General features: G+C 38.2%; 1 protein-coding gene across 13 annotated transcripts in view; it reads right to left on the bottom strand.

The window, feature by feature from the left end:
• The window catches only part of SGK3 (serum/glucocorticoid regulated kinase family member 3), a 187971-nt gene that overhangs the window by 3515 nt on the left and 159623 nt on the right, over positions 1-24833 (bottom strand). For all 13 annotated transcript variants that reach the window (XM_004477797.5, XM_004477796.4, XM_058275595.1 and 10 more), the window contains 8 exons: positions 24106-24189; positions 23872-24003; positions 20034-20146; positions 19900-19936; positions 19188-19274; positions 16888-16983; positions 13526-13681; positions 6564-6653 (listed from right to left, as the gene is read on the bottom strand). In XM_004477797.5, coding sequence (XP_004477854.1) covers positions 6564-6653; positions 13526-13681; positions 16888-16983; positions 19188-19274; positions 19900-19936; positions 20034-20146; positions 23872-24003; positions 24106-24189 — 795 coding nt within the window. The remainder of the gene's footprint in view (positions 1-6563; positions 6654-13525; positions 13682-16887; positions 16984-19187; positions 19275-19899; positions 19937-20033; positions 20147-23871; positions 24004-24105; positions 24190-24833) is intronic.

The raw sequence follows: 24833 nt of genomic DNA, 5'->3' as shown, positions 1-24833 counted from the left end.
GCATCACAGAATGATTATCTCTGCTAATTTGAATCACTGACCAATCCCCTCTTTCCTTTAACCATCACCACCTCTAAGTCTCTAAGTTTATGGAAGTGGCACAGATAGGCTGTAAGGAGACCTTTTGCATTTGAGCTTCCATATAATGCCTGCCCACCTTGCTCCCCAGTTCTGGGAGAATGAAGCTTTCTGATATAAGAATGAAGGGGTTATAAATAAAATTGGGGGAGTTGACTCTTCTTCTGTTAGGGAGAAGTCCTGGCATGACATTTCACTAGGGTATCCTTAACCAGAGGCTTCGGGGGGACCAGGCACATGGCAAAGGAAGCATGGTGACTGCTTAGGTTCTAAGACAGTGGGGTTTTTTTCATTTGTTTTTTTAAGGTACTGGGCTGGGGATTGAACCTGGGACCTCAAATGTGGGAAGACACTGCTCAACCACCGAGTCACGCTGGCTCCCCTTTATTTTTTAGGAGGAACGAAATCAGGGGCCTCCCATGTGGAAAGCAGGCTTGAGCCACATCTGCTTCCCAAGGCAGTGGTTCTTAATCCTTCCTTACTAATCTATGAAAGCTGATGGACTTCCCCTTCCAATGCGCAGTGGAAAACAAATGGAAGTGATTCACTCTTAAGGCCCATCCCTAAAGCCCTGGATTATCAATGCTCTAAGGGGAAGGGGACTGTTAGAAGGCTCAAGTCATCATGTCTAACCTAGGGGAACAGACAGGGTTTCACAGCAGATACAATAAGCCAAGGATATATTAATAGTTAGCCTAGTAGGGCGACAAACGGAGCAATGACCTGGGAAACCCAGAATACTAGATCCTTCCATATGAGAAAATTCCCCAGAGGTGAGAAAGAGTACCAGAAGTTTCATAAGTATCTTTTCATTCAATTCTTAAATATGATCCCAGAAGCATGGGCTCTAGAATATAACTAAGGTTTGAATTCTGGCTGTGACATTTGTTGGCTGCAGTTCTTTATATAAATGGCCCTATTCCCTTTTTTAAAAAAATTACCCGCCCCCGCCAGTTGTCTGCTCTCTGGGTCCATTTTCTGTGTGTTCTTAAGTGACCGCTTCTATCCTTATCAGCGTCATGGGAATCTGTGTTTCTTTTTGCTGTGTCATCTTGGTGTGTCAGCTCTCTGTGTGTGCGGCACCATTCCTGGGCAGGCTGCGCTTTCTTTCGTGCTGGGCGGCTCTCCTTACGGGGCGCACTCCTTGTGCGAGGGCAGGGGACACCGCTGCATGGCACGGCACTCCTTGCACGCATTGGCACTGCACATGGGCCAGCTCCACACGGTTCAAGGAGGCCCTGCGTTTGAACCGCAGACCTCCCATGTGGTAGGCGGACGCCCTGTCAATTGGCCCAAGTCCACTTCCCCCTATCCCTTTTAAGTTACTTTTTTCTTCCATAAAAAAAGAATGCTACCACCGACCTGTTGTGAGGATCTAATGCATTAATACATAAAATTCCCAGGATCTGACACGTAGAAGGTACTTGATAAATGAAAGCAAATGTTATTAATATTTGGCTTGATAAATGAAAGCAAATGTTATTAATATTTGGCTTTATGTATTTTTTGTAAATGTGCTCATGGCTCCTCAATGGTATGGTGCAGGCAGGGATAATGGAGCACGGTTCATGTTAAGCTCAAGGGCTTGTTATCAGAGTGCCTGAGTTCCAATTCTAGAACTGCAACTTTGAACTTCAGGCAATTTATTTAATCCTTTCTGTGCCTTCTGTAATAAGGGGGAAAATAACGGTACTATTTGATAGGGCTGTTGTGAGGATTAAAAAAATGGAGAGAGGCAAGGACACATGTTTAGAACATATAAGAATATCTACATTATAGCCTGGCTAACTTTTGATCACTGTTAATCTGTTAGGTGAAAAATGGTAGCCTGTTATGGTTTTATTTTGCATTTCTTCAACTGTTCAGTGAGGTTTAATATCTTTTCATATATTTAAAAGTCATTCGTACTTCTTTCTTTTGTTACTGCACGTTTGGTGTCTTTTGCTCATATTTCTATTGGCTGCTGGCCTTTTCCTATTATTTGTAAGAATGCTTTATATGTGAAGGAAATTCCCCAGTTTGCTGTTTAGTTTTACAGTTTTTTTTTTTCATGAAGATATTTCTAATTTTTATGTGGTCAAATTTACCAATTTTTTCTCTCAAGGTTTCCAGGCTGCAGGTCTTGCTTTAAAAAACGCTCCTTGGGCAGCGGACTTGGCCCAGTGGTTAGGGCGTCCGCCTACCACATGGGAGGTCCGCGGTTCAAACCCCGGGCCTCCTTGACCCGTGTGGAGCTGGCCCATGCGCAGTGCTGATGCGCGCAAGGAGTGCCCTGCCACGCAGGGGTGTCCCCGTGCTGGAGAGCCCCACGTGCAAGGAGTGCGCCCCGTAAGGAGAGCTGCCCAGCATGAAAAGGAAGTGCAGCCTGCCCAGAAATGGCGCCGCACACTCGGAGAGCTGACGCAGCAAAAAGAAACACAGATTCCCATGACGCTGATAACAACAGAAGCGGACAAAAAAGACACAGCAAATAGACACAGAGAACAGACAACTGGGGTGGGGGTGAAGGGGGGAGAAATAAGTAATTAAATAAATCTTTAAAAAATAAAAATAAAAAGCCCTTCTTACTTCAAGATCACACACAACAAATTTATCATAGGTCTTGAGATAGTGTGGTATAGTGACTTTGGAGTCAGATATATGTAAGTTTCAATTCCTCATGGAGTTTAGGTACCAAGGTAATGCAGATAAAGGAGCTCCCAGGATAATGTCTGGCACATAGTAGGTACTCAATGAAGGTTAATTCTTCTTGGAAATTTTTAGCATCATTATTTACTGTACATGTATGTACACTCACTCCAATCTGTTTCTTCAAGACCCCTATCCTTCCAAAGTAATCTCTTCCCATCTCACTCAATTTCTTGAATACAGAGCTTAAATTTTAAAATCACGAATAGGAGTGATTCATTGACATAGACACGAAAGTTTTCTTTCAGGTTAATACCACATCTCCCCAACAGATGTCAACTGTTAGAATGGCAGCAGCTTCTTCCCTGGATCAGACCTGGTCCTCAGGGGAGACCTTGAATTGCACAGAAAGGTCCCGCCAGGACACTCCCGACTGCGACTCCTTATCACAGTCCCTCTTCAGGGCAAGACGGCACTAAACCTGTCAAACTACACAAAGGCGTGCACCCCACTGTTCCCAGCGCACGCTCTACTTGCATTAGATACCTTACATATGTATACTGTGCTCACAATTTACAAAGTACTTAAGGTACCAAATCCACTAATACAAAGTGGATAAAGAAACTTTTACTTTAAGATTGTTTTCTGGTAATGCCAAATTTGAAATGTTAGGAAGCCCTCTCTCTACCAATCTGAGTTCACAGCAGATTTTTAAATTAAATCTCATAGGCGAAAATTACTAAAGTAGGGACTAAGGTCACAGAAAAGCAAACTATTAGCTATGCAGAATAGTCAATATTTTAGAAAAGATAACAAAAGACGTAAGGAAGTTTCATTTTAGAAGCTGTCACAATGAAAACAATAAAATGAGCTATTCTGAGGATTAAAGTAGGGGCAAGCTGACAGAAATCTGGATGTACCAAACACAAAATGGAATGTTAAGGAATGCTTTGATAATAATTTAGAGGATTTTAGGTACAGTTTCAGCAGCATGTTGTCCAAATACAGCTTATTTTGGAGGGACTTATTTCATTTTGGTTGTTCTGAAACAGTATACTATGAAACAAATCTTTCAAGGTAACAAAGACTGATGAATTTTATCATAAAAAAAGAATCTGAAATGTAACAATGTATTCATTATAGTATTACTTGTAATTTTAGGTCACTGATATTATTCTTTCTTTTCCATTGTAACTAACAACTGGTGAAAGAATAAAATTAAGCAACCAATGCTAGTTAAGATGAATGGAATATTTAGTAGTATAAATTCAATTCTATGGATCAAAACAAAAAGAATTCAGATATACTGTTTTAAATGCATTGTTAGAAGGGAAAAAACAGATTCTAATCCTTTTATAGTGTAGACTACTTGGGCACATATAATTGAAATAAACATTTCTTCTTTCTATATATTGGCTCTTTAACTGTAATTTTCCTGAAGGCAAACTGTAATTTTCTAAGTGCCAAATAACTACTTAACTGGCAAACTCCCAAACAGAAGGGGAGGGAGAAGGTAATTAATGTTTATTGAACACCTACTATTCAGAAGGCATTCAAATGAATACCTGAGTGCACAGATGCTTTACAAGTGTAACCTAAATTAAACCTTGCTGGTCATGTTAGGAAAAAGCAAAAGAGGCTTAGAGAGGTTAAATAACCACCTCTAATTAGTCACAGAAGAACAGGGATCCAAACCTGGAGGTATCTGATTCTGAAGCCAATGCTGTTCCCATTTCCAGTGTTGCTTAAGAGGAGTCCCTACTCCTTATTGTGTCTGACTGACAAACATTTGAGGATACCTAAACATTCAAATGGGGAGAAAAATAAACTAATTCTTAAGGGTTATGTGCTCCTATGACAATCTCCAGAAATGATGGACAAAAGTTGCCTCTAATGGAGTCACTTCTGGATGAGATACATGAAACAAGTCAGTCTATAAATATTATGTCTAAAGATGTAAAATATCACAGCTATCAATACAAACTATGAGCTCTGCATAGAAGCAAGCCTTTATCAAAGTCTGAGTAGACTAAATAATAACTTTCCTGAACTGATTTCCTTATCTGGCTCTAACTTATTAAGAAAATATTCCCTGAGTTTCATAGCAGCCCCAATGCACTTTAAATAAAAGGAAAAAAATTCATATATGACCCTTCCACCACAAATCCTTCTTGGTTTATATTCTCTTCCAGTTATTATGCATATTTTTACAGCTATAATCATAAATTACAAAAATTATAATTATTAAAAATAGTCTGGCAGTTACTTAAACAGAGTTATATGACCAAGCAATTCACTCCTAGGTATTAACTCAAGAAAAAAGGAAACATTTACATTAATATTTATAGCAGCATTATACTTTTTTTTTTTTTAAAGGAAGTACCGGGGAATGAACTCAGGACCTTGTAAATGGGAAGCAGGTGTTATCTGCTCCCCAATGATAGTTGTTTTTTTCATTTGTTTGTTTTGTTTTTAGGAGGTACCAGGAATCAAACCCAGGATGTCATACATGGGAAGCCAGCGCTCAACCATTTGAGCTACATCCATTCCCAGCAGCATTATTCTTAATAGCCAAAAGGTGGAAATGTCCATCGACTAATGATTAAACGAACTATGATACACCCATACAATGGAATAGCAAATGGCCATAAAAGAAAGTGCTGATTCATGTTACAACATGGATGAACCTTGAAAACATGCTAAGCCAATGAAGCCTGCCACAGAGGACCACAAAAGATCCCAGAACAGGGAAAACTATAGAAAAACAAAGTAGATTCAATGATTGTCTAAGATTTGTGGGGAGGGGAGATGTGGGGAGGTAGGGGGTTGATAAAGTACATGGGTTTTTTATTAGGGGGGGAGGTTTTTGGAGGGGGTGTGTGAAAATGTTCTAAAATTGACTTGCTTATGGTTGCACCTATCTGTGAATATACTAAAAACTATGGAATTGTACACTTTAGATCGGTGAATAACATGGTATTCGAACTAATCTCAATAAAGTTTTTTAAAAAATACCATGTTTTCATTTAACATTATAAAGAATTTCCAGGTTTCTGCTCATTTTTTATATTTATTATCATTTACTTAACCAGAAAAGGGAATATAGCATAAGAGCAAGAATAATGACTTTGGAATCAAGCATAAATTTAAATCCTGGCTCTTCTACGTTTTATCCAGCTATATAGCCTCTAGTTTTTATCTCCTCATGTATGAAAAAGTAATAGTAGTAACTTGGTAGCTTATTTGAAGAGCAAATTATGTTTTATATGCACACATGTATTGGCCTACTGATGATTATATATTTATATCCATAATTCTTCAACATTGTTGCAGCGCTCTGCTTTTAAAAAATAAATATCTTTAGGTGAGATATTCCCATTAATAGATTTAACAAGTTAACATGAATATTTTTAGGGTACACAGTCTTACTCTTTTCCAAAAAGGATGCAACAATTTACATTACCATTAACAATGTTTGCCTATACATGTATTTACTTCAGTCTTGGAAAAAACCTTAAAATGTTTCTTGATTTGTCAATTATAAAAATGATACTTCATAATTACTTCAATTTGCCCCCTTTTGATCCATTGAGTTCATCTCTTTCTTATATATGATACACAGCACATTTACTGTGCTGGAAGATATTTTTACTAATTTAATGTAACTAAAATCTTACTAACTCTCTGTGAAAAGTTATTAGGTGTACAAGACAACCCTAAATGACTTTTGTCACAAATATTCAGGTAGTGATGCCATTTCATTCAGGTTAGACTTTGAATCTATTGTTAAAATTATAATGAGCTACAGTTCTGTGTTATACTATTTTACAAAGAAAGACTTTGATATATATACTTACCACATTAGGATTAAATGGTGGTGGAATCTTCTTTTGCACAAGGTCAGTCCAGCTGAGAGATTCAAAAAAAGGATGATTCTGAATTTCAAGCTAGAATATTAAAGAAATGTTTTTCCATTAATTCCGAAAGATATACATATAAGCACTTAAGGCAGTTTGAGATTATTTTATGAATCCCCAAAAGAGAAAGACTATGTTTATAAACGAATCTATTCCTCTGGGTGTGACACCCTTTGATTGCATTAAATTCAGCTGAGGTGTCTTTGATTAGATTACCTGTTATTATTAGGGCTTTTGATTTGACTCAGTCAGTGGGTGTGACTCAGGTTGAGTCTCAGACCCCTTGCTAGGTCTGCTATTAATGGACACTCACAACAGACAAACAGAAAAAAGAACCCTGTCATTTTGAAATCCTGCCATGTGACAGAAAGGAGAAGGCTCAAACAGCTGAAGTGCCAGGGAGAGATGAGACATTTTGTCTGACAGCTTATGCCCGAGACTGGGATGAAAGCCGAACAACCAAGATTGATATAGGAGGCCTGGAAAAAAACAAGCTCTATGCCAGGAGAGAGAGGACTACAGGATTAGTTAAGCACGAAGCCTCAAGAGGTTGGGCCAACAGAACTTCAAGAGGAAGAGGAAGCTGAGAGGGGAAGGCAGAGACCAGCCAGAGACGGGCAACTATTGTGCTTCAGCACGTGGAACTGTCTTCAAAAAGAAAGCAACCGCAAGTTGGACTTTTTATGGCCTTGTAACTGTAAGCTTTTACTTCAAATAAATACCCTTTATAAAAGCCAACAGATTCTGGTACTTTGCATTGGCAGCACTTTACCAGACTAATACGGTACGTACTTAAAAAATTATAGGAAGCCAAACCATTACCGCTTTGCTACTAATTCTTTTTAGATATGTTATTCGAATGGCAAAACAGTACAGTAGAAAGACTGGAAGGCCATATGTGAAAGACAGTACCCTAGAAATTACTACTTAAGCTTAAGCTGTCCTCCTCACAACATGGTTTTCTTAAATGTGCTTGGCATTTCTATTCCAGGTACTTTATAGGGCTACTTTTAGGAAACAGTAGAAAATATGAAAATAAAAGCACTCTGAAAAAATAAAGCATTATACAAGTATAAAGAACTAGTGTTAACTGAATAGGTAAGGTAAAAACAAGTGACGGCAAGAGAGTTTTATACTGGGGGCTGGTGGTAAAAACGAGGTGATGAGCTTTACTACCAAAAAAGATCCCACTTTGGGTTGGTACTATCAAGAGTTAGCATAGTATTATATCTAGTGTTTTTTTCCTGCAAGGGAGTGTAGAAAGTAGGATCCAACCTAGTCTGGTGGTTATAAAAGGCTGCTGAGTAAAAATGATGCCTGACCAGAGATCTAAGGGATGAGTAAGAATTAGCCAGAACGAAGAATGAGGGGACCCCACTCCAACCCAAATGGCAGAGTGAGCAACTCCAAGCCTCCCCCCCCCCCCCACAGAAGCTTCGAACATCCATCAAGAATTGGCAGAAACACTTTTCTCAAAGCTCAGGAAAACAGTTAAAGGATTGTCAAATTAAGAAAAAGGTAACTTAAAAATAGCAGGAAAACCTAAAGGCTTATGCAAGAATTTTCTCTAAACCTTTAACTCAGCTAATAAAAAAAAACAAAACGAACAAGCAAAAAACCTCATGGTACTCTGCCTGGCCCCTTCCCCATCCCTCACCAGCTTGGCACGGAGCTGAACCATGCTCCCAGTCCAGGTCCCTGCTCATGGTTCTGGAGGGAGCAACCTCACTATACTTAAAAAGGTGTTTGTACATCTGGGTGGCAGCTAAACCAACATGTGTCACAAGCTTGCCATCCCAGGACTTACCCTGTAGGTGGCTCACAGAGTTCTGCTACAGAATGACGCAGAACAGTTAAACTGCAACTGGGTGGGGCAAAGGAATGCCATTTGTGGGAAATGCAGCGACGCACTAAGGATCCTTAAAGAAACTGTTTCCTAGAGAAACGAGGACATTTCTATCCATGCCAACAGGGTAATTCCTGGGACCATGTGTGTATGCCCAAGAAAAGACACATGCAAAGAAAAGATCAGGGGGGAGCCTATAGTTTATCTTCAGCTATTCTCTAAACTCATTATTAGGACAGCTATGTTCTGGAGGAGAGCACACACACAGGCAAATCTGCAAATACTGGGTAAGGTGTTTCCATTTTTTCTTTCATTTTTTGGTTGATGTTATTTGCTGGCATTCAAGGAAATCTCTGTCATAATACTAGCTGTACACAAGCTTAAGGAAGAGATACCTTGAGTCTAAATTCCAGAGATAATACCTTAAAATATGAAAATGTCTGGGTTGCGATAAAAGATTAAAGTATGAGAAACTACTAAGGGGAAGGACCAGACTTGGGACATTCTAGACAAAGATTTTAAGAAATGGTCCTAAATATGCTCAAAGAGTTAAAGGAAAACATGGGCAAACAACTAAAGGCAATCAGGAAAACGACAGACAAATACAAAGAGAATGTCAATAAAGGAGGAAGAAATCATGAAAAGGAGCCAAACAGAGCTGAAGACCACAGTAAGAGAGATTTAAAAAATAACCTAGAGAGGTTTAGCAGCAGATAAAAGCTGGCAGAAGAGAGAATGAGTAAATTTGAAGAGACTGCAATTTCTGAGGAGCAGAAAGAAAAAAGAATGAAAAAAAGTAAACAGAGCACCTAAGAGACTTGTGGGACATAATCAAGCATATTAATATACACACTGTGGGAACCCAAAAGGAGAAGAATGAGAAAAAGGGGCAGAAAGAATATTTGAAGAAATAATGGCTAAGAACTTCCCAAATTTAATGAAAGACATGAATGCATATATCCAAAAAGCTCAATGAACTCCAGACACACATCAAGACATAACCACACAGTCAGATACCAAAGATAAAGAAACAATTTTGAATGTTGCAAGAGGGAAGTAACATGTCACATACAAGAAAGCCTCAATAAGATAAAGCACTAATTTCTCATCAGAAACCATGGAGGCAGGAAGGCAGTGGGACGACATATTTAAAGTCCTAAAAAGAAAAAACTGACAACCAAGAATTCTTTATCTGGCAAAACTATCTTTCAAAAATGAGGACACATTCCAAGATAAACAGAAGTTGAAGGAGTTCATCAGCTTTAGACCAGCCCTACAAGAGATGGTAAAAAAGTTCTGCAGGTTGAAAAGAAAGGATAGTAGACAACAGATCGAAGATGCATGGATAAAATAAAAATCTCTGGTAAAGGTAATGACATGGGTAAATATAAATGTCAGCACTATTGTATTTTTGGTTTGTAATTACACTTTTTACTTCCTACAGGATCTAAAATGCTAATGCATAAAAAATAATGTTAAATCAATGATTTTGAGCTCATAATGTATAAATATGTAATTTGTGATAAGAACTAAATAAAGGTGGAGGACACCAGGGAATGGAAACACAGCCTGCGTGTGCTATTGAAGTTAAACTGGTATCAAACTAAACGAGACTGTTATAAATTTAGGATGCCAAGCATAATCAGTGTGGGGTTTCTGATTGGGGTCATGGGAAAATTCTGGTAATGAATGGTGGTGAGTAGTGCAACACTGTGAATTTGATTAAACCCACTGAATATTATGCTTAGGAGTGGCCAAGATGGGAATGCTTATGTTGTACATATGTTTCCTCAATTAAAAAAAAAAGTAAAGAGATGGCAACAATTAATTGTAATACATGATCCTGGACTGGATTTAATAATGGAGGAGAAAAGGCTCAAAAGGACATTTTTGGAACAAAGGAAAAAATTGGAATACAGAGTTGGCCTCATATCAATGTTAAATTTCATGAACTTGATAATTGTACATTCTTTGTTCTCAGGAAATGTATAGGGAGATATGTATTCGAGGAACATAATAATAATGTTAAGAAAGTAGATAGAGAGCTAGATGGCCAGATAGAATGATACAGCAAATGTGGCAAATGTTAAAATTAGCGGATATGGGTATCTGGGGGAGTATACTGGAGTTTTCTCTATGGATTTTAAATTATTTTTTCAACTGACTTGTAAATTTGAAATTATTTAAAAGAAAAAGTTTAAGGGGAAAAAGAATAAGGGGAGAACATTCTAGGCAGACTATAAAGTCTTGAGGTGGCAAGAAGTCAGTTTGGTTAAGAAAATGAGAGTCCCATATGGCTGCCGCACGGGGAAGACAGGGACTGTCACAGAACGGGAAGCTGAAGAGATTAACAGGGGCCATATCATATCAGAACTACACTGAAAACTCTGGATTTTATTCTACGGTTATGGGAAGCCATCAAGAGGTTTGGGGTACGGAATGTCACAAATGGACCTGAGTGTGGGTGCACATGTTTTTAAAGAATACTCTTAGCTGTAATGGGAAAAGGGACTGGCGAATCAAAACGAGATAAAGGAAAAATAGCTACTACTGTGACCAAATAAAAGGTGACCATGGCTAGGAAAAGAGCGCTAGAGAGGAGTGTCTAGAAATGGGAATAATTTAGAAGGCAAATGCGGGAAATGGATGTGGCTCAGGTGACTAGTCTCCTGCATCCTGGTGCCTCCTAAAGACGACAGCGACCTAGCGTGACAGGCAGGCATGGCAAGCTGACACAACAAGGAAAAAAATGAGAAGGAAAAACATAATGAGAGATACAACAAAGCAGGGAGCAAGGTTCCCAGTGCCTCCTGAAAAAGACAGCAAGCTGAGGCAACAAGAGATGTGGGGAGGAAAAACATAACATGAAACACAATAAAAAGCAGTGAGTGGAGGTGGCTCAAGCAATCACGCACCTCTCTCCCACATCAGAGGTCCTGGGTTTGGCTCCCAGTGCCTCCTAAAGAAACAAGGAAGACAAATAGACACAGCAAGTGAAAAACAACAAATAGGTGGGAGAAATAAACAAAATAAATCTAGGAGGCAAATGCAACCCAATCTTGTTTGCAGAATATGGTAAAAAGGAAGAGGCAAGAGTTTTGAGAACAACTCTCAGATTTCTGACTGAACCACCAGATGGACAGTGATGTCATTTAATAAGAAAGGGAACACAGGAGGAAGACAGGAGTCAATTTGAAACATGCCAACTCTGCGGTACTCTCAAGAAATCCAGGTGGATGAAAAGAGAGATCTGGACTAAAGACATAAATGTGTGAGATGAAGACATACAGATAGCTCAAGCATGGGACTAAAGGAGATTGTTAAGGAAGACAATGCGGCAGAGGAGAGGATCGTGGCAAAACTCCTAGGAACTTCAACATTTAATAGTGGAGAGCTGAAGAAGAGAGCCCTACAAAGTAGGTAACGGAAGATGGATCAGAAGTATAGGAAGAAAAGCACAGAATGACTACTCCTGCAGAAGACTAGAACAGCAGAGAACTGCAGGTAATGCTGCGAAGAGCAATTCCAGCAGCTATTCTCATTTAGACAGGAAAAGAGACTAGGATAGGGAGAATCAGCGTGGAAAACTTTCAACAAGTTTGGCTAGGACGGGATGAAGATAGAGAGTTTTTTTTTTTTTTGATGCAGGAGGCTTGATGTTAATTAGTGGTTGGAAGGCACCAGAATGAAAGGGTGCAGTTGTCTGTGCAGAAAAAAGCATGAATAGTATTCTTTGCAAGAGGATGGAATCTAGCACACAGGTAGAAACTGAGCTTTTCCACTACAATAGGAGGAAGGAGACTATGAATGAAGTTGCAAGGAGTCTGCAAATTTGATAGCAAGAAATTAAGTTAGTTCTCCTCTGATGGCTCTATTTTCCCTATAAAACTGGGGGCGTGGTCATCTGGTAAAAGTGAGGATGAAGAAAAGGAATCTGGAAGTCTGGAGACAAAGTGTGAAATAGTTATTACAGAGAGCAGGAGAGAAAGCTGAGTAAAGAAACACAGGAGCACTGCCAGGCAATGGTGAAGACAGCAGAGGTTAATGACTTAAGATTTTACAATGGTTCCAATATGCTCAGTTGAGTAACTTCAACATTGTTCAGCAGCCCAGAAAGATAGTCAGATTCATCCAGGATTACAACTGGAATTCAATAAAAGTACAAAGGGGCAAAGAGATGTCAAATATTAGCACGACTGACAGAAACCACTGACTCTGGAACCAAGATAGGAAACTTTTTTTTCTTGTTTAGGCACAGGCCAGGGATTGGACCTGGGACCTTGTATGTGAGAAGGTGGTACTCAACCACTGAGCCACACTGGCTGTCCTGAGTTGTTTTTTTTTTGTCTGTTCACTTTTTTGTTTTTAGGAGGCACTGGGAACCGATTGTAGTACCTCCTGTGTAGGAAGCAGTTAGGAAACTTCTGACATAATTACCACTGAACTGAGGTTGGCAGGAAGAGTAGCAGAAGTTTTATTATTCACAGATCAAATTCAAGACTGATAAACAGCTCCCAAGAATTTCTGATAAAATAATTTAAAAGTCCATTTTCCTCAACAGTTTGTGGATTTATGGACACACTAACATAACACTGTAACTACACCAGCAATTTAATTATCTTGATCTAAAGAAAGCAAACAAAACTGCACATTCCATAATATTCTCAAGGTGATATCACCAATTTCTCAAAAAAAGAAAAGGGGGTAGATTTAATGTTAGTTCAAAGCAAAATGTATTATTTCATGCAGAGAGAACTGGCACTTGATAAATTCTTTTGAAATTAAATGACCTAAAATTTGAAATAGTTAAAAAATATATCCCAAATAAATAACAGTGTATGATAGCAGGAAGAGGGGGATGATGATCAAAGTATTATGAAGATCAATTGAAAAAACCCATGTCAAAGTGCTTCAAACTCTAGCGACCACAACTGTTGAACTGCAAGCTTCTTTTTCATGGTGCTAGTTCCTTAACAGCTGTATTCATGACATTAAACACCAAACAAAATTGTGAATAGCCTAAATAAAAGCTGCAGCTGGGAAAGGTGTTACATACAAAGTCTTCTTTGGCACCAAGTCGATTTTGCCTGTCTTTATCTAGGAGTTCTTCCAGAATGGACCAGGCGGTGAGGCTCACCCCCGGCCTCAAATTCAGGGGCTTGTGAAGAATATTGTCGTACATTTCAGCAACATCTCGACAATAGAAAGGAGGCTGGAAAAAAAAAAAGGCAAAATAAAGCAATTAAATGTTAAGTAAAGTGTGCCAGAATGGCGTTGAAGTAGTTGCACGTGGCCTTGACCTGGAGGGAGCAGTTGGCTCTGGACAGCTGCAGATGTGCTCAGGCCTCCTAGGGAGAATGCACGTCTATAGTGTAAACTCCTGAAGTGATGAGATTCTAAGGCGCAGCACCCTGCAGAGCTGCATACACACTCGCTGCGTGAATCATGCCCATTTGTTCAATACCACCTTGCGGACAGCCATTAGATTGTATCAAGCTGTGTAACTATCTTTTAGAAACAATAACCAACCTCATCATGAGCATAATGATAAAATTATTGGAAATGGAAATCCAGCACAGACCAAACACAATATAATTTCTCGCATAACTGGGTATCGTAGTAGGTTGAACTGTAGACCCCGGCAAAACACGCTCTTTATCTTAATCCCATTCCTGCAGGTGCGAATCCATTGTAAATGGAACCTTTCTGAAGATGTTCTTTTTAGTTAAGGTGTGGCTGAATCTGGATGGGTCTTAATTCTATTATTGGAAACCTTATAGAGAAGGCCACAGAGAGAAAGGCAATGAGGGAGGAGAAGAAGCTAGAAGTCAACGGAACCCAGAGAACAAAGGAGAGGATGCTGCTATAGCCATTGCCATGTGACAGAAAAGCCAAGGACTCAAGGATGGCCTGCAGCCAGACCCAAAAGCCACGGTCTTCAGGGAGAAAGCACTGTCTCGTAGATATCTTGGTTTTAGACTCCTCCTAGCCTCAAAACCATGAAGCAGTAAATTCCCACTGTTTAAGCCAACCCACTGTGTGGTATTTTCTTAGAGGGAGAGAAACTAAAACAAGAATAAACAATTAAAACAAAAAACTAAGGCAAGAACAAATAATTAAAACAAAGAGATTTCCTAGCAGAGATGGAGACCGGAAGATAGCACTTCTTCTTTAGTTCTTGTCACAGCGACTTTATGGGTGTATTTTGTGGAATTAAAAATGCTATTGCCAGGTGGCGGACTTGGCCCAGTGGATAGGGTGTCCGTCTACCACATGGGAGATCCATGGCTCAAACCCCGGGCCTCCTTGACCTGTGTGGAGCTGGCCCATGCGCAGTGCTGATGCGCACAAGGAGTGCCCTGCCATGCAGGGGTGTCCCCTGCGTAGGGGAGCCCCAGGCTCAAGGAGTGCGCTCCGTAAGGAGAGCTGCCCAGTGCGAAAGAAAGTGCAGCCTGCCTAAGGATGGCGCTGCACACATGGAGAGCTGACACACAAGATGAGGCAACAAAAAGAAACACAGATTCCTGTGCCACTGACGACAACAGAAGTGGACAAAGAAGACGCAGCAAATAGAGAACAGATAACCGGGGGGGGGGGGGGGGGAGGAATAAATAAAAATAAATCTTCATAGCCCAAAGAGCTGGGGTAAAGCTTCAACATGGGAACTAGCCAGCTAATCATCTAGGTAAAAGTTTAAAAATAAACACAGTATTTAAAGTTGAGGGAGTTTTATAGGCTTGTTCCGCTGTCTGTTCTTTTTTTATACAGGAGAAAAATATTTTATATTTTAATTGTCACCTAAATTTATTTTCAAATAGTTAATAGAAGTTAAGTCTCATTATTGAAGTATGTTTCAAATATTTCTTTGATCAATTTCATTTTAGATACCATGTTAATATTTTAGCTTTAAAGCCTTCTACAGAAATTCAAAGGATTTTGAAATATCAAGAAAGTAAATGCCTAGCACTTAGAGAAAGTAAGGTGTAGAGTGGTTTCTTTTTTTCTTTTAAAGATTTATTTATTTATTTATTTATTTCTCTCCCCTTCCCCCCCACCCCCCAGTTGTACGTTCTCTGTGTCTATTTGATGCATCTTCTTGGTCCGCTTCTGTTGTTGTCAGCAGCACAGGAATCTGTGTTTCTTTTTGTTGCATAATCTTGGTGTGTCAGCTCTCCGTGTGTGCGGCACCATTCCTGGGCAGGCTGCACTTCCTTTCGCGCTGGGCAGCTCTCCTTATTGGGCGCACTCCTTGCGCGTATCAGCACTGCGCATGGGCCAGCTCCACACGGGTCAAGGAGACCTGGGGTTTGAACCACGGACCTCCCATGTAGTAGACGGACGCCCTAACCACTGGGCCAAGTCCGCCGCCTAGAGTGGTTTCAAATGCTCTGAGTTGCTAGCTTAAGGATCACAGTCAAGGACAAAGGAATCTATCGTTCAAAATTAGCAAGATGAAACATGCTCTAAATATACCTCATGTACTGAATTTCATTGATAGTGCCACTTTTCAGGAAAACAGAAAACAGAAAACAAACATCAAAACCCCAGCTCAAGCTTCAGCTGATAGTAGTATTAAGCATTAGCAGCGGTGGTAGAGAAAAGAACCAACCATAGTAGCAGCACTGGGTACAAGCTTATGGCTCCCAGCTCAAGGCTGCTGGACAATTAAGGGATCACAAAGGGAGTTCAGAAGCTATTCTAAATATTTCAAAAGCCTATTCTATTTGCTTTCTATAAAGATATGAAAGCTAACTAATGCCCAAATTATTTGCTTTTGATCAGAATGAAATTACACTCAAGGCAGTAAAACAATTTAATTCATGTTACTCAGAAGCTCTGGCTGGTCTTGTGTGTTTATAGTTTAAAAAAATTGGGGACCTTAACTACATAGTAAACATAATTTTTTCCCAATGAAATCTTTAAGACATGCTCTTTATGGAAGCAAATAGAGAATCCCCAGTGGAGAAAAAGCTGTGAATCAGTAAATTAATTAAATCCTATAAAAACAAAATACAAGATAATAGCTAAAAAGCCTTATTACCCAAAATAAAACTTTATGTTGATAAATATAAAAACCTTTTTATTCCATCTTCCTAAAATTAGGCAGGAACTGAATGAAAGTGTATAATTTTAATGTACAACTGGTTACCTATTTCTAAAAATGTTGACAGGATGAGAATACCTGAAGTAGTAGTTAATATGACAGTGAAATAATTACATTAATTAACTTAAAAAACTGAGTAACAAAATGAAGTTAAACTTCTGTGCATATCCCTAATGCATTTTTTGATTCATTTAACCAGGTTACTTGCTTTGTTAGTGTTTGCTAAGCATCCACGAGATTAACAAAAAGGAAAAAAGAAAACTCATATCCATTATACTATATTAAAATAACCAGGAAAGAACAAAGATACTCACCAATCCATAGAGCATTTCATAGAGAACAGCACCAAGGCACCACCAGTCTACTGTGTTGTCATACGGCTGTTTTCTGATGACTTCAGGTGCAAGGTACTATACAACAGAGTAAATACAATAAACAACAGACAACAAAAATTTAGAAATTCAGAAATTTAACAAATTTTAGGTAACTATCATAGTAAAAACTTTTCCTCCTAGATTTTCAGTGGGTTGAGGTGCTTGCATTCGGAATCAACAGGGACATTTTTTCAAAGTACACATATCTGAGTCCCTGCCCCAGAAACTGTGATTCAGTTAAGACAAACATAAGACGGCTCCAAGTGTAGAATCTTTACTGTTACGTAGGTAAAGTATGTATTTTGGGGGAAGATTAACTTATTTTAGGTGTTCTTTTGGTTATTATTCACAACACCTTTACCCTAAAGAAAAAATTCTTAATGGGGCAAATATGATCCTTTTCTTTTTTTCCTTTTCAATGTAAGGGAAAGAATGAAATACATTCTTATTTGGGAATTACAGCATCAATTCTCTAAACATATTATTTAGAAAAGTTGTGAGTTGTTAGCTACTATTTAAATTTGAAAAAAATTTAAACACATCACAACTTTACATATAAGAGATAGTGAATTTGAATTTTATAGATTCTAAAATATATTTCCTCTCCCATACCAAATATATGTAAGGAAACTTTTCTTTTTTTTTTATGTGACCCAAACAAATGGCGAAATAAATTTTAAAAGTCTAATAATTTCTGATCATATTTAGATTTAGATAATTAAAAAAACTTGTGTTTCATTTCTAAAAAGTTTAGGCCTTAAGAAAAATTTGCTAACATTCTTCACACTAAAGCAAAGCAGAATGACTACAAATACTTATACAAGTATATTACATTACAGAGGGAAAACAGGAAAAAATTTTCATTTCAAAGTAAACAATTGTTACTTATAGATATTGATTTGTAATAGAGGACTTATGTGAGTCATTTTCTTATACATTTTCGACATTGTATTTGCAATGCACGATTATGAACTATTACCTGGCAATTAAGATCACTATAGATATGTTAAAATTAAGACGGTTTAAAATAAACTACATGTGTGTCAACTGAGAAAAAATAACAAGGCTTTAACATAAATTGTGGGGACTGTTATTATTATTATTGCAAAGAGAAAGATACATTTTCTGCTAGCTAGCTTGATTAGGGAATGGGATATTCTGGTTAATAATTTCTGATTTGTAAATTTCCCCCCATATCCACAGCTTTATTTTCCTTTGTTAAAGAAATGCTTAATTTCATTATAAAATGTTTTGATCATTTGAAAAATAGAAAAATACAATAGAAACCTATATAGCCACAACATATAGTCAGGTTTAATGTATTACCATATTTGCTTCAATTCATTTTAAAAAATAATAGCTTTATTGAGATATTCACACACCATACAATTCACCCACTTAAAGTGTATGATTCAATGGTTTTTAGTATATTCACAGAGTTGTACAACCATCACCATAATCAATTTTAGAACATTTTCATCACTGACTCAAAATTTTTTAAAGGATTACTATTAAAACCAAATAAGCAATAAGCAAACTCATAGTCAGAATCTAGAATATAGGTTACCAGGGATCGGGTGGGGTCAAGGAATGGGAAGTTAGGACTTAAAATATACAGGATTCCTATTTGGAATGATGGAAATGTTTTGGTAGTGGATGGTGGTGACGGTACCACAACATTATGAATGTGTAACAGCACTGAAATATATATCTAATCATGGTTAAAAGGGGAAATAATAGGTTGTATAATGGTAACAGAATAAAACTTAAAAAAAATCTAAGGAACTGCACTATACAGCAAACCCAAAGTTAAACCAGGAAGCATAGTTAATAATACAATTATAAAAATGTGCTACCATCAATTGTAACAAATGTTTCACACCAATGCAAGATGTTAATAATAGGGTGGTATATGGGAATCCTGCATATTATGCATGATTGTTCTCTAAACCCACAACTTCTTTAATGAAGAAAAAATAAAAACAAATAATAATTTATCTTTGTTAGATTATTAAAAAAGATCTTGCTGTATCTTGCAATCACAGTTAAAAATGTCAGCTACCAATAAACTAAAATGATCAGAAGGGATTCCATTCAGAAGGGATTAGCTATTCCCAGTGGCTAGAAGCTGAAAAGACAGTTTTTATTCTAACTTTATTTCAAATTTTCTATGTGCAATTTGATTCATACTTGTATTTCATACAACAGCACATGAATGACAAATGAGACATATTTCTTACCTCTGGTGTCCCACAAAATGTTGTTGTGGTGTCAGAAATAGCAATTCCTTCTTTACAAAGCCCAAAATCTGTTAAGACAACATGTCCCTGGCAAATACAGGGGCAGTACGGTAAAGCAAAGTTTAGAGATAAATTGATCATTTATTTTTGTTTTTTTATTTTGAAATAACAATAGATCTACAGGAAATTACAAAATAGAACACAGATTTCCACGTATGCCTCACCCAGCTTCTCCCAATGGTGAGAGCCTATATAACAGCAATATAATATCAAAACCAGGAAATCGACATTGGTACAATAAGTACACCACCAACCTTATTCAGTTTTCACTATTTTTCTTTTTTACATACATGCGTGTGTATTTAATTTTTTTCATTCATTTTATTTTTGTTGGTATGTGTATGCTTTTATATGTTCTCCTATGTATAGATTTGTGTAACCACCACAAACCACCACAATCAAGATAGAAAACGTCCATCACCACGAAGGACACCCTTGTGTTACCCCTTTATCTTTGCACTCCCACTGCCTTCAGTTCCTGCACCCTGGCAACCACAAACCTGCTATCCATTTCTATAGTTTTGCCATTGCTAGATTGTTATACAAATGGAATCATGCAGTATCTAGCCTTTTGAGTCTGAATTTTTCCCCATTAAGCGTAACAACAACAAAAAACTGAGAACTAGTATATTTTTAAAAAAACAATACTTACTATTGAATCCAAAAGAATATTTTCTGGCTTCAAGTCTCTGTCAAATTAGGAAAAAGAAAGGCATAACTGGATATTAATGGAAATAAAATATTTTTTACAGATAAATTTTTTTACAAGGAATATTTTAAAATTACCTGTACACTATTTTGATGGAGTGCAAGTAACCCAGTGCACTAGCAATTTCAGCAGCATAAAACCTAGCTCTGTGTTCAGGAAAGGAGCGTTCTCTTTGTAAGTGAAAGAACAGCTGCAATATTGGGAAAAAACAATAAGAAAAATGTTAAGATAATCCACATATAAAGTAAAACAAATATATCCTGTAAATACAAAAAAAAAAAAAAAGGACTTGTTTTTATCACCTTGAATGTGAGGTAAAAGCGTAACAATGTACAGAACAGTGACCTTTCCCTGGTCTGTGTTCCCACCTAGCAACCGTCCTTCCTCTTCAGCCAAGCATCTCTTCCCAACCCGGCCAACTTCCCCGGCTTCCATCTACAGTCAGTCCTTGGCTTGGGGTCTTAACCACTTCAGGAAACCCCTCCAGCAAAGATGACCAATGATGACTAACAACCTGGATATTGTCATTGAACTACCTTACTGGGACTTTTGACTCTTCTTTCATTTAAAACAAACTATTCAGAAATTGAAACAAGTGGCTGATAGATGAAATTTAACCCACAGATATAATTTTCTTGGGTCAAACATTGGTGTTTTGTTTTTGTGAAAATTCATTGCTTTAGTTTCTCTTGGGGAAAAAAAAAAGTATCTAAGCAACAACAGGCCTAAACTCCAGTGCGGCAGCAACTGGCTGGAGCTGAGCAGCAGCTGGACTCTCCAGGTCACTTCTTGTACTCCCTAATTGTCATTTATTTCTTAGCACCTATCCATTTAGTCATTAGGTTACCCAAATGGGAAACGTTTACTCTAGGTACCTGTTCTAAGGTAACAATTTCTCTTTGGGCAACCTCCTACCTCGGAGAGTTCCATTTCTGAGCCCCTCTGGCCCCTTAAGCTGCAGGCATGAGGGCCCTTCTACCCTCAGTCCTCTGTCATTTGTTCTCTGGATACTCTTCCCAGGTAACCTTATTCATGCCAATGATTTTTAACCACCACCTTAACTTGGTGTCTCTCATATGGACACCCCCAGCCCAGACCTCTCCTTGGAGCTACTAACATGAAGAGCTATTGCCTGCTGCTTTTTCTTAAATGTTTCTCTCTCTCTCTCACATATACACATGCACGCACACACAAAACCAATTCAACCTGGCTAAAACTGAACTCTTACAGATGGACTGCGGCTCCTTTAGTCTCTCCTTTAGTCAATGATACAACTTTCTACCAGGCTCCTAAATCACAGAAGAAAACAAGGTACAGTGGAAAGGTTTTAAAGTTGCTCAGACATGAGTACAAATCCTGTTTCTTCTCCTTGTGTCTCAAATAATTGTGCTGATTCTCAGATATCACTATAAAAGTCTCTTAATCTCTTCTGAAAGGTTGTGTTATCACAGATATTGACAGAATATTATCTATGGGATTCATCCTATACTGCTCCTCTGCCCTGAGCCCCTGAATTATTTCTGGAATTTTTCCTCCTTTTTACCCCTATCAATGCTTTTATTATCTGTTGTCTCTAATCTTTCCTTTTTTTTTTTTTTGAAAGATTTTATTTATTTCTCTCCCCTTCCCCCTGTTGTCTGCCCTCTGTGTCCATTCGCTGTGTGTTCTTCTGCGTCCACTTGCATTATCAGGTGGCACTGGGAAACTGTTTCTCTTTTTTGTTGCGTCATCTTGCTGCATCGGCTCTCCTTGTGTGTGGCACCACTCCTGGGCAGGTTGCATTTTTCTCACGCGGGGCGGCTCTCCTTGCGGGATGCACTCCTTGCACGTGGGGCTCCTGTACACAGGGGTGTCCCTGGGTGGCACAGTATTCCTTGTGTGTGGCATCTAATAGTTTCTTAATCATGTCCTAGTCACATCTCTCTAACATATTATTAAACGTATACTACCAAAGATGAAAATCTGATCATGTCATTAATAACAGCATTTATTGAGTGCTTACTAAACCACAGGCCCTGTGCTAAGGGCTTTATATGCTTGTATTATTTAATGCTCCCAAGAATTCCATTCTGATTTAGGAAATTAATGAGGCTGAAACTCAGAAAAGCTTACTTAGCTACTCAGAATCATAAAATTGATCTGTTTATACTTGTGGCAATTTGAGATTATTTTATGAATCCCCAAAAGAGAAAGATTATGTTTGTAAAGTAATCTAGTCCTCTGGGTGTAATAACCTTTGATTATGTTAAATTCAGTTGATGGCCTTTGGTTAGATTACCTGTTAGGACTGAATTAGTGCTTTTTGATTCAGCCCATCAGTAAAGTGATTCAGGCTGAGTCCCTGCCTGCTTCCTGGGTCTGATATAGATGGATACTCACAGGGACCAACATATACTTAAAGACACACAGGAGAGACCTTTGTCATTTTGATGCTGCCATGTGACAGAAAGGAGAAGGCTCAAACAGCTAAAGCCCCAGAGAGAGATAAGCCATTTGCCTGATAGCTTCCACCTGACCTTGGGAAGGGAGCCGAGGCTGACGTAGGGAAGAAGCGGGGCCCACGGAGCCTCCAGAGGAAGAGGAAGCCCAGAGGGGAAGGCTTTTGGGGATTAGTTCCTTCACCTTGGCAAGGGCGTGGTTAAAGGATTTATTAAAGCTCATCTGTTCTGGCTTCAGAGCAAATATAGCTCTGTCCTTGCGTATCTCTGCCCAAGCTATCTCTTTTCCCTTGAAGTTTGAAAACGACTTCTTCTTGTATCTCTGCTGCTAGATAGGATGTGAGCCTAGGGACAAGGTTTCTTGTTCCAAGACAAAACATTCTTAAGAAATTTAACTTTAACCACAGCCCTTGGCCAAATCCAAAAATACATAAATGTAAGTAAGAGAAATAAACCAGATGGGGCCCTCCCTGCATGAGAGTTTTGGTGTGTGAATCTTTCATTCCTGTGGTCAAGGCTGAGATTGGCCGCCATCTTGCTTCAACTCATGGCAGCTGACGTTGGTGAGAAAGTACCTCTTATGGTTCCATGAGTTGGACTTTTGAGGCCTCGTAACTGTTAAGTGTTTACCCCAAATAAATACCCTTTATAAAAGCCAAAAGACTTCTTGTACTTTGCATCAGTACCCTTTTGGCATATAACATGGAGTATCTTCCAAACTTGCTTCACCACGGAACACTTTATTGGAGGAGGATTTTGTCTGATTTACCAACAGTTTGCATTATTTCAGAAAATGACAGGCTGTAGTAGTATTTATATGCAACTGCTGAAATTATAATTATCTGAATTACAAGTCATGTCTTAGTCTAATGTTTCAGTGTATTATTCTTGCCATAGTTTAGTGTCAAAACTATTCATGAAGTTTGAAGCTTCATACCAAAGTTCTTTCATGATCCTTCCCAAATTCATCACAAGTATAATATAGGGTTCTTTTCTTAAGTTATATTTCCCTGCATCTTGTGTGTGCTTAGCCAGTATCCTGAATATTGTTGTTACTCAGCAAATGCCTGTTGGTGTTGTACTGTCAATCTAAAACTTAAAATGAAAGAAACTTGGGGAACAGATGTGGCTTAAGCAGGTGAATGCCTACCTCCCACATGAGAGGTCCCAGATTTGATTCCTGGTGCCTCCTAAAGAAGACAGAAAATGAGCAGACATTGAGCAAAAAGAAACAAGTAGGGAGAAGATGTGGCTCAAGCAGGTGAGTGCCTGCCTCCCACATGGGCAGTCCTGGGTTTGGTTCTTGGTGTCTCCTAAAGAAAAACAGACAATGAGCAAAAACAATGAGCAACAATGAGCACAAACACCACTCAGAAACAACAGATGAAGGAGCCGTCTTAGGAGTGGGGAGGGGGAAGAACTTCAACTTTATTGTTTCTAAATATTACCAATATAGAAAACTCATTATGAAACTCACCTCCCCTCCATTAACAAAATCCAGAACAAAATAAAGCTTTTCAGTTGTTTGGAAAGAATAATGTAATCCAACCAAAAACGGATGCTTCACATTTTTCAAGAGCACATTACGTTCAGCCATAATATGTCTTTGCTAGGGAAAAAAGGTAAAGGAACAACTTGTATTATGCATCAGGAAACAATTCTCTTAATTGAGAATATAGGCTAAGGAGAAACAATAGCTATTTCATTTTACCTCTTTTCTGTTGAGAACTATTTTTTTCTGTAACACTTTAACAGCATAAAATTTTCCATCCAGTTTTCGTTTTGCAAGAAGAACCTGTTATAAAGATGTTGTATACTATTAGAGAGTTGAATATTTTAGTAGAAATAGTTCACTTGTCAATAAATCTATATTTTAAAAATTCTGTAAAAAGAATATTCACAAGGGATGTAGATTATATCATGCTTTTGCTTTAAAAACTAATGACAAAACACTGAATTTAGTTCTATAGTTCCACTTTCTCTAAGATATTTTAGCAAAATTAAAAAGGGTGTTGATTATTTGAATAGTCAGGCATCATTTCTTTGTCACTAATGTATTTATGCTTGAGATTTTTACTAAACTGAAGTGGAAAATCTAAACTGCTTGAGACTTCATGTGTGTTGGGGCTGGGGGTGGACTGTAATGTGTGTGTGCAGAATCCTGAGTCCTGACATTAGAAAATATCAAGGCAATAAACGTGATGGCTATATATGAAAAAGGAAGAAATGATTTATAGTTGACAATATACAATTTTTTAAAATTAGGTTTCTCCTATATAAGTTAGAGATTCAGAAGAGTTCAGAAGAAGAAGCACCATGTACAACTACTACCACTAAGTTTCTACAATGGGCTGGTTGCATGCAGACACTTTTAAGGATCTGAAGAAAGCTAGAAGAACTTGCCCCAGAAAAGGCAGACATACTCAAGATTTAAATACT

Source organism: Dasypus novemcinctus, chromosome 14, assembly GCF_030445035.2.
Source record: "Dasypus novemcinctus isolate mDasNov1 chromosome 14, mDasNov1.1.hap2, whole genome shotgun sequence".
NCBI classification, from domain to species: Eukaryota; Metazoa; Chordata; class Mammalia; order Cingulata; family Dasypodidae; genus Dasypus; species Dasypus novemcinctus.
Note: the sequence above shows the minus strand (reverse complement) of the source record. Positions and strands in the feature narration are given on the sequence as shown.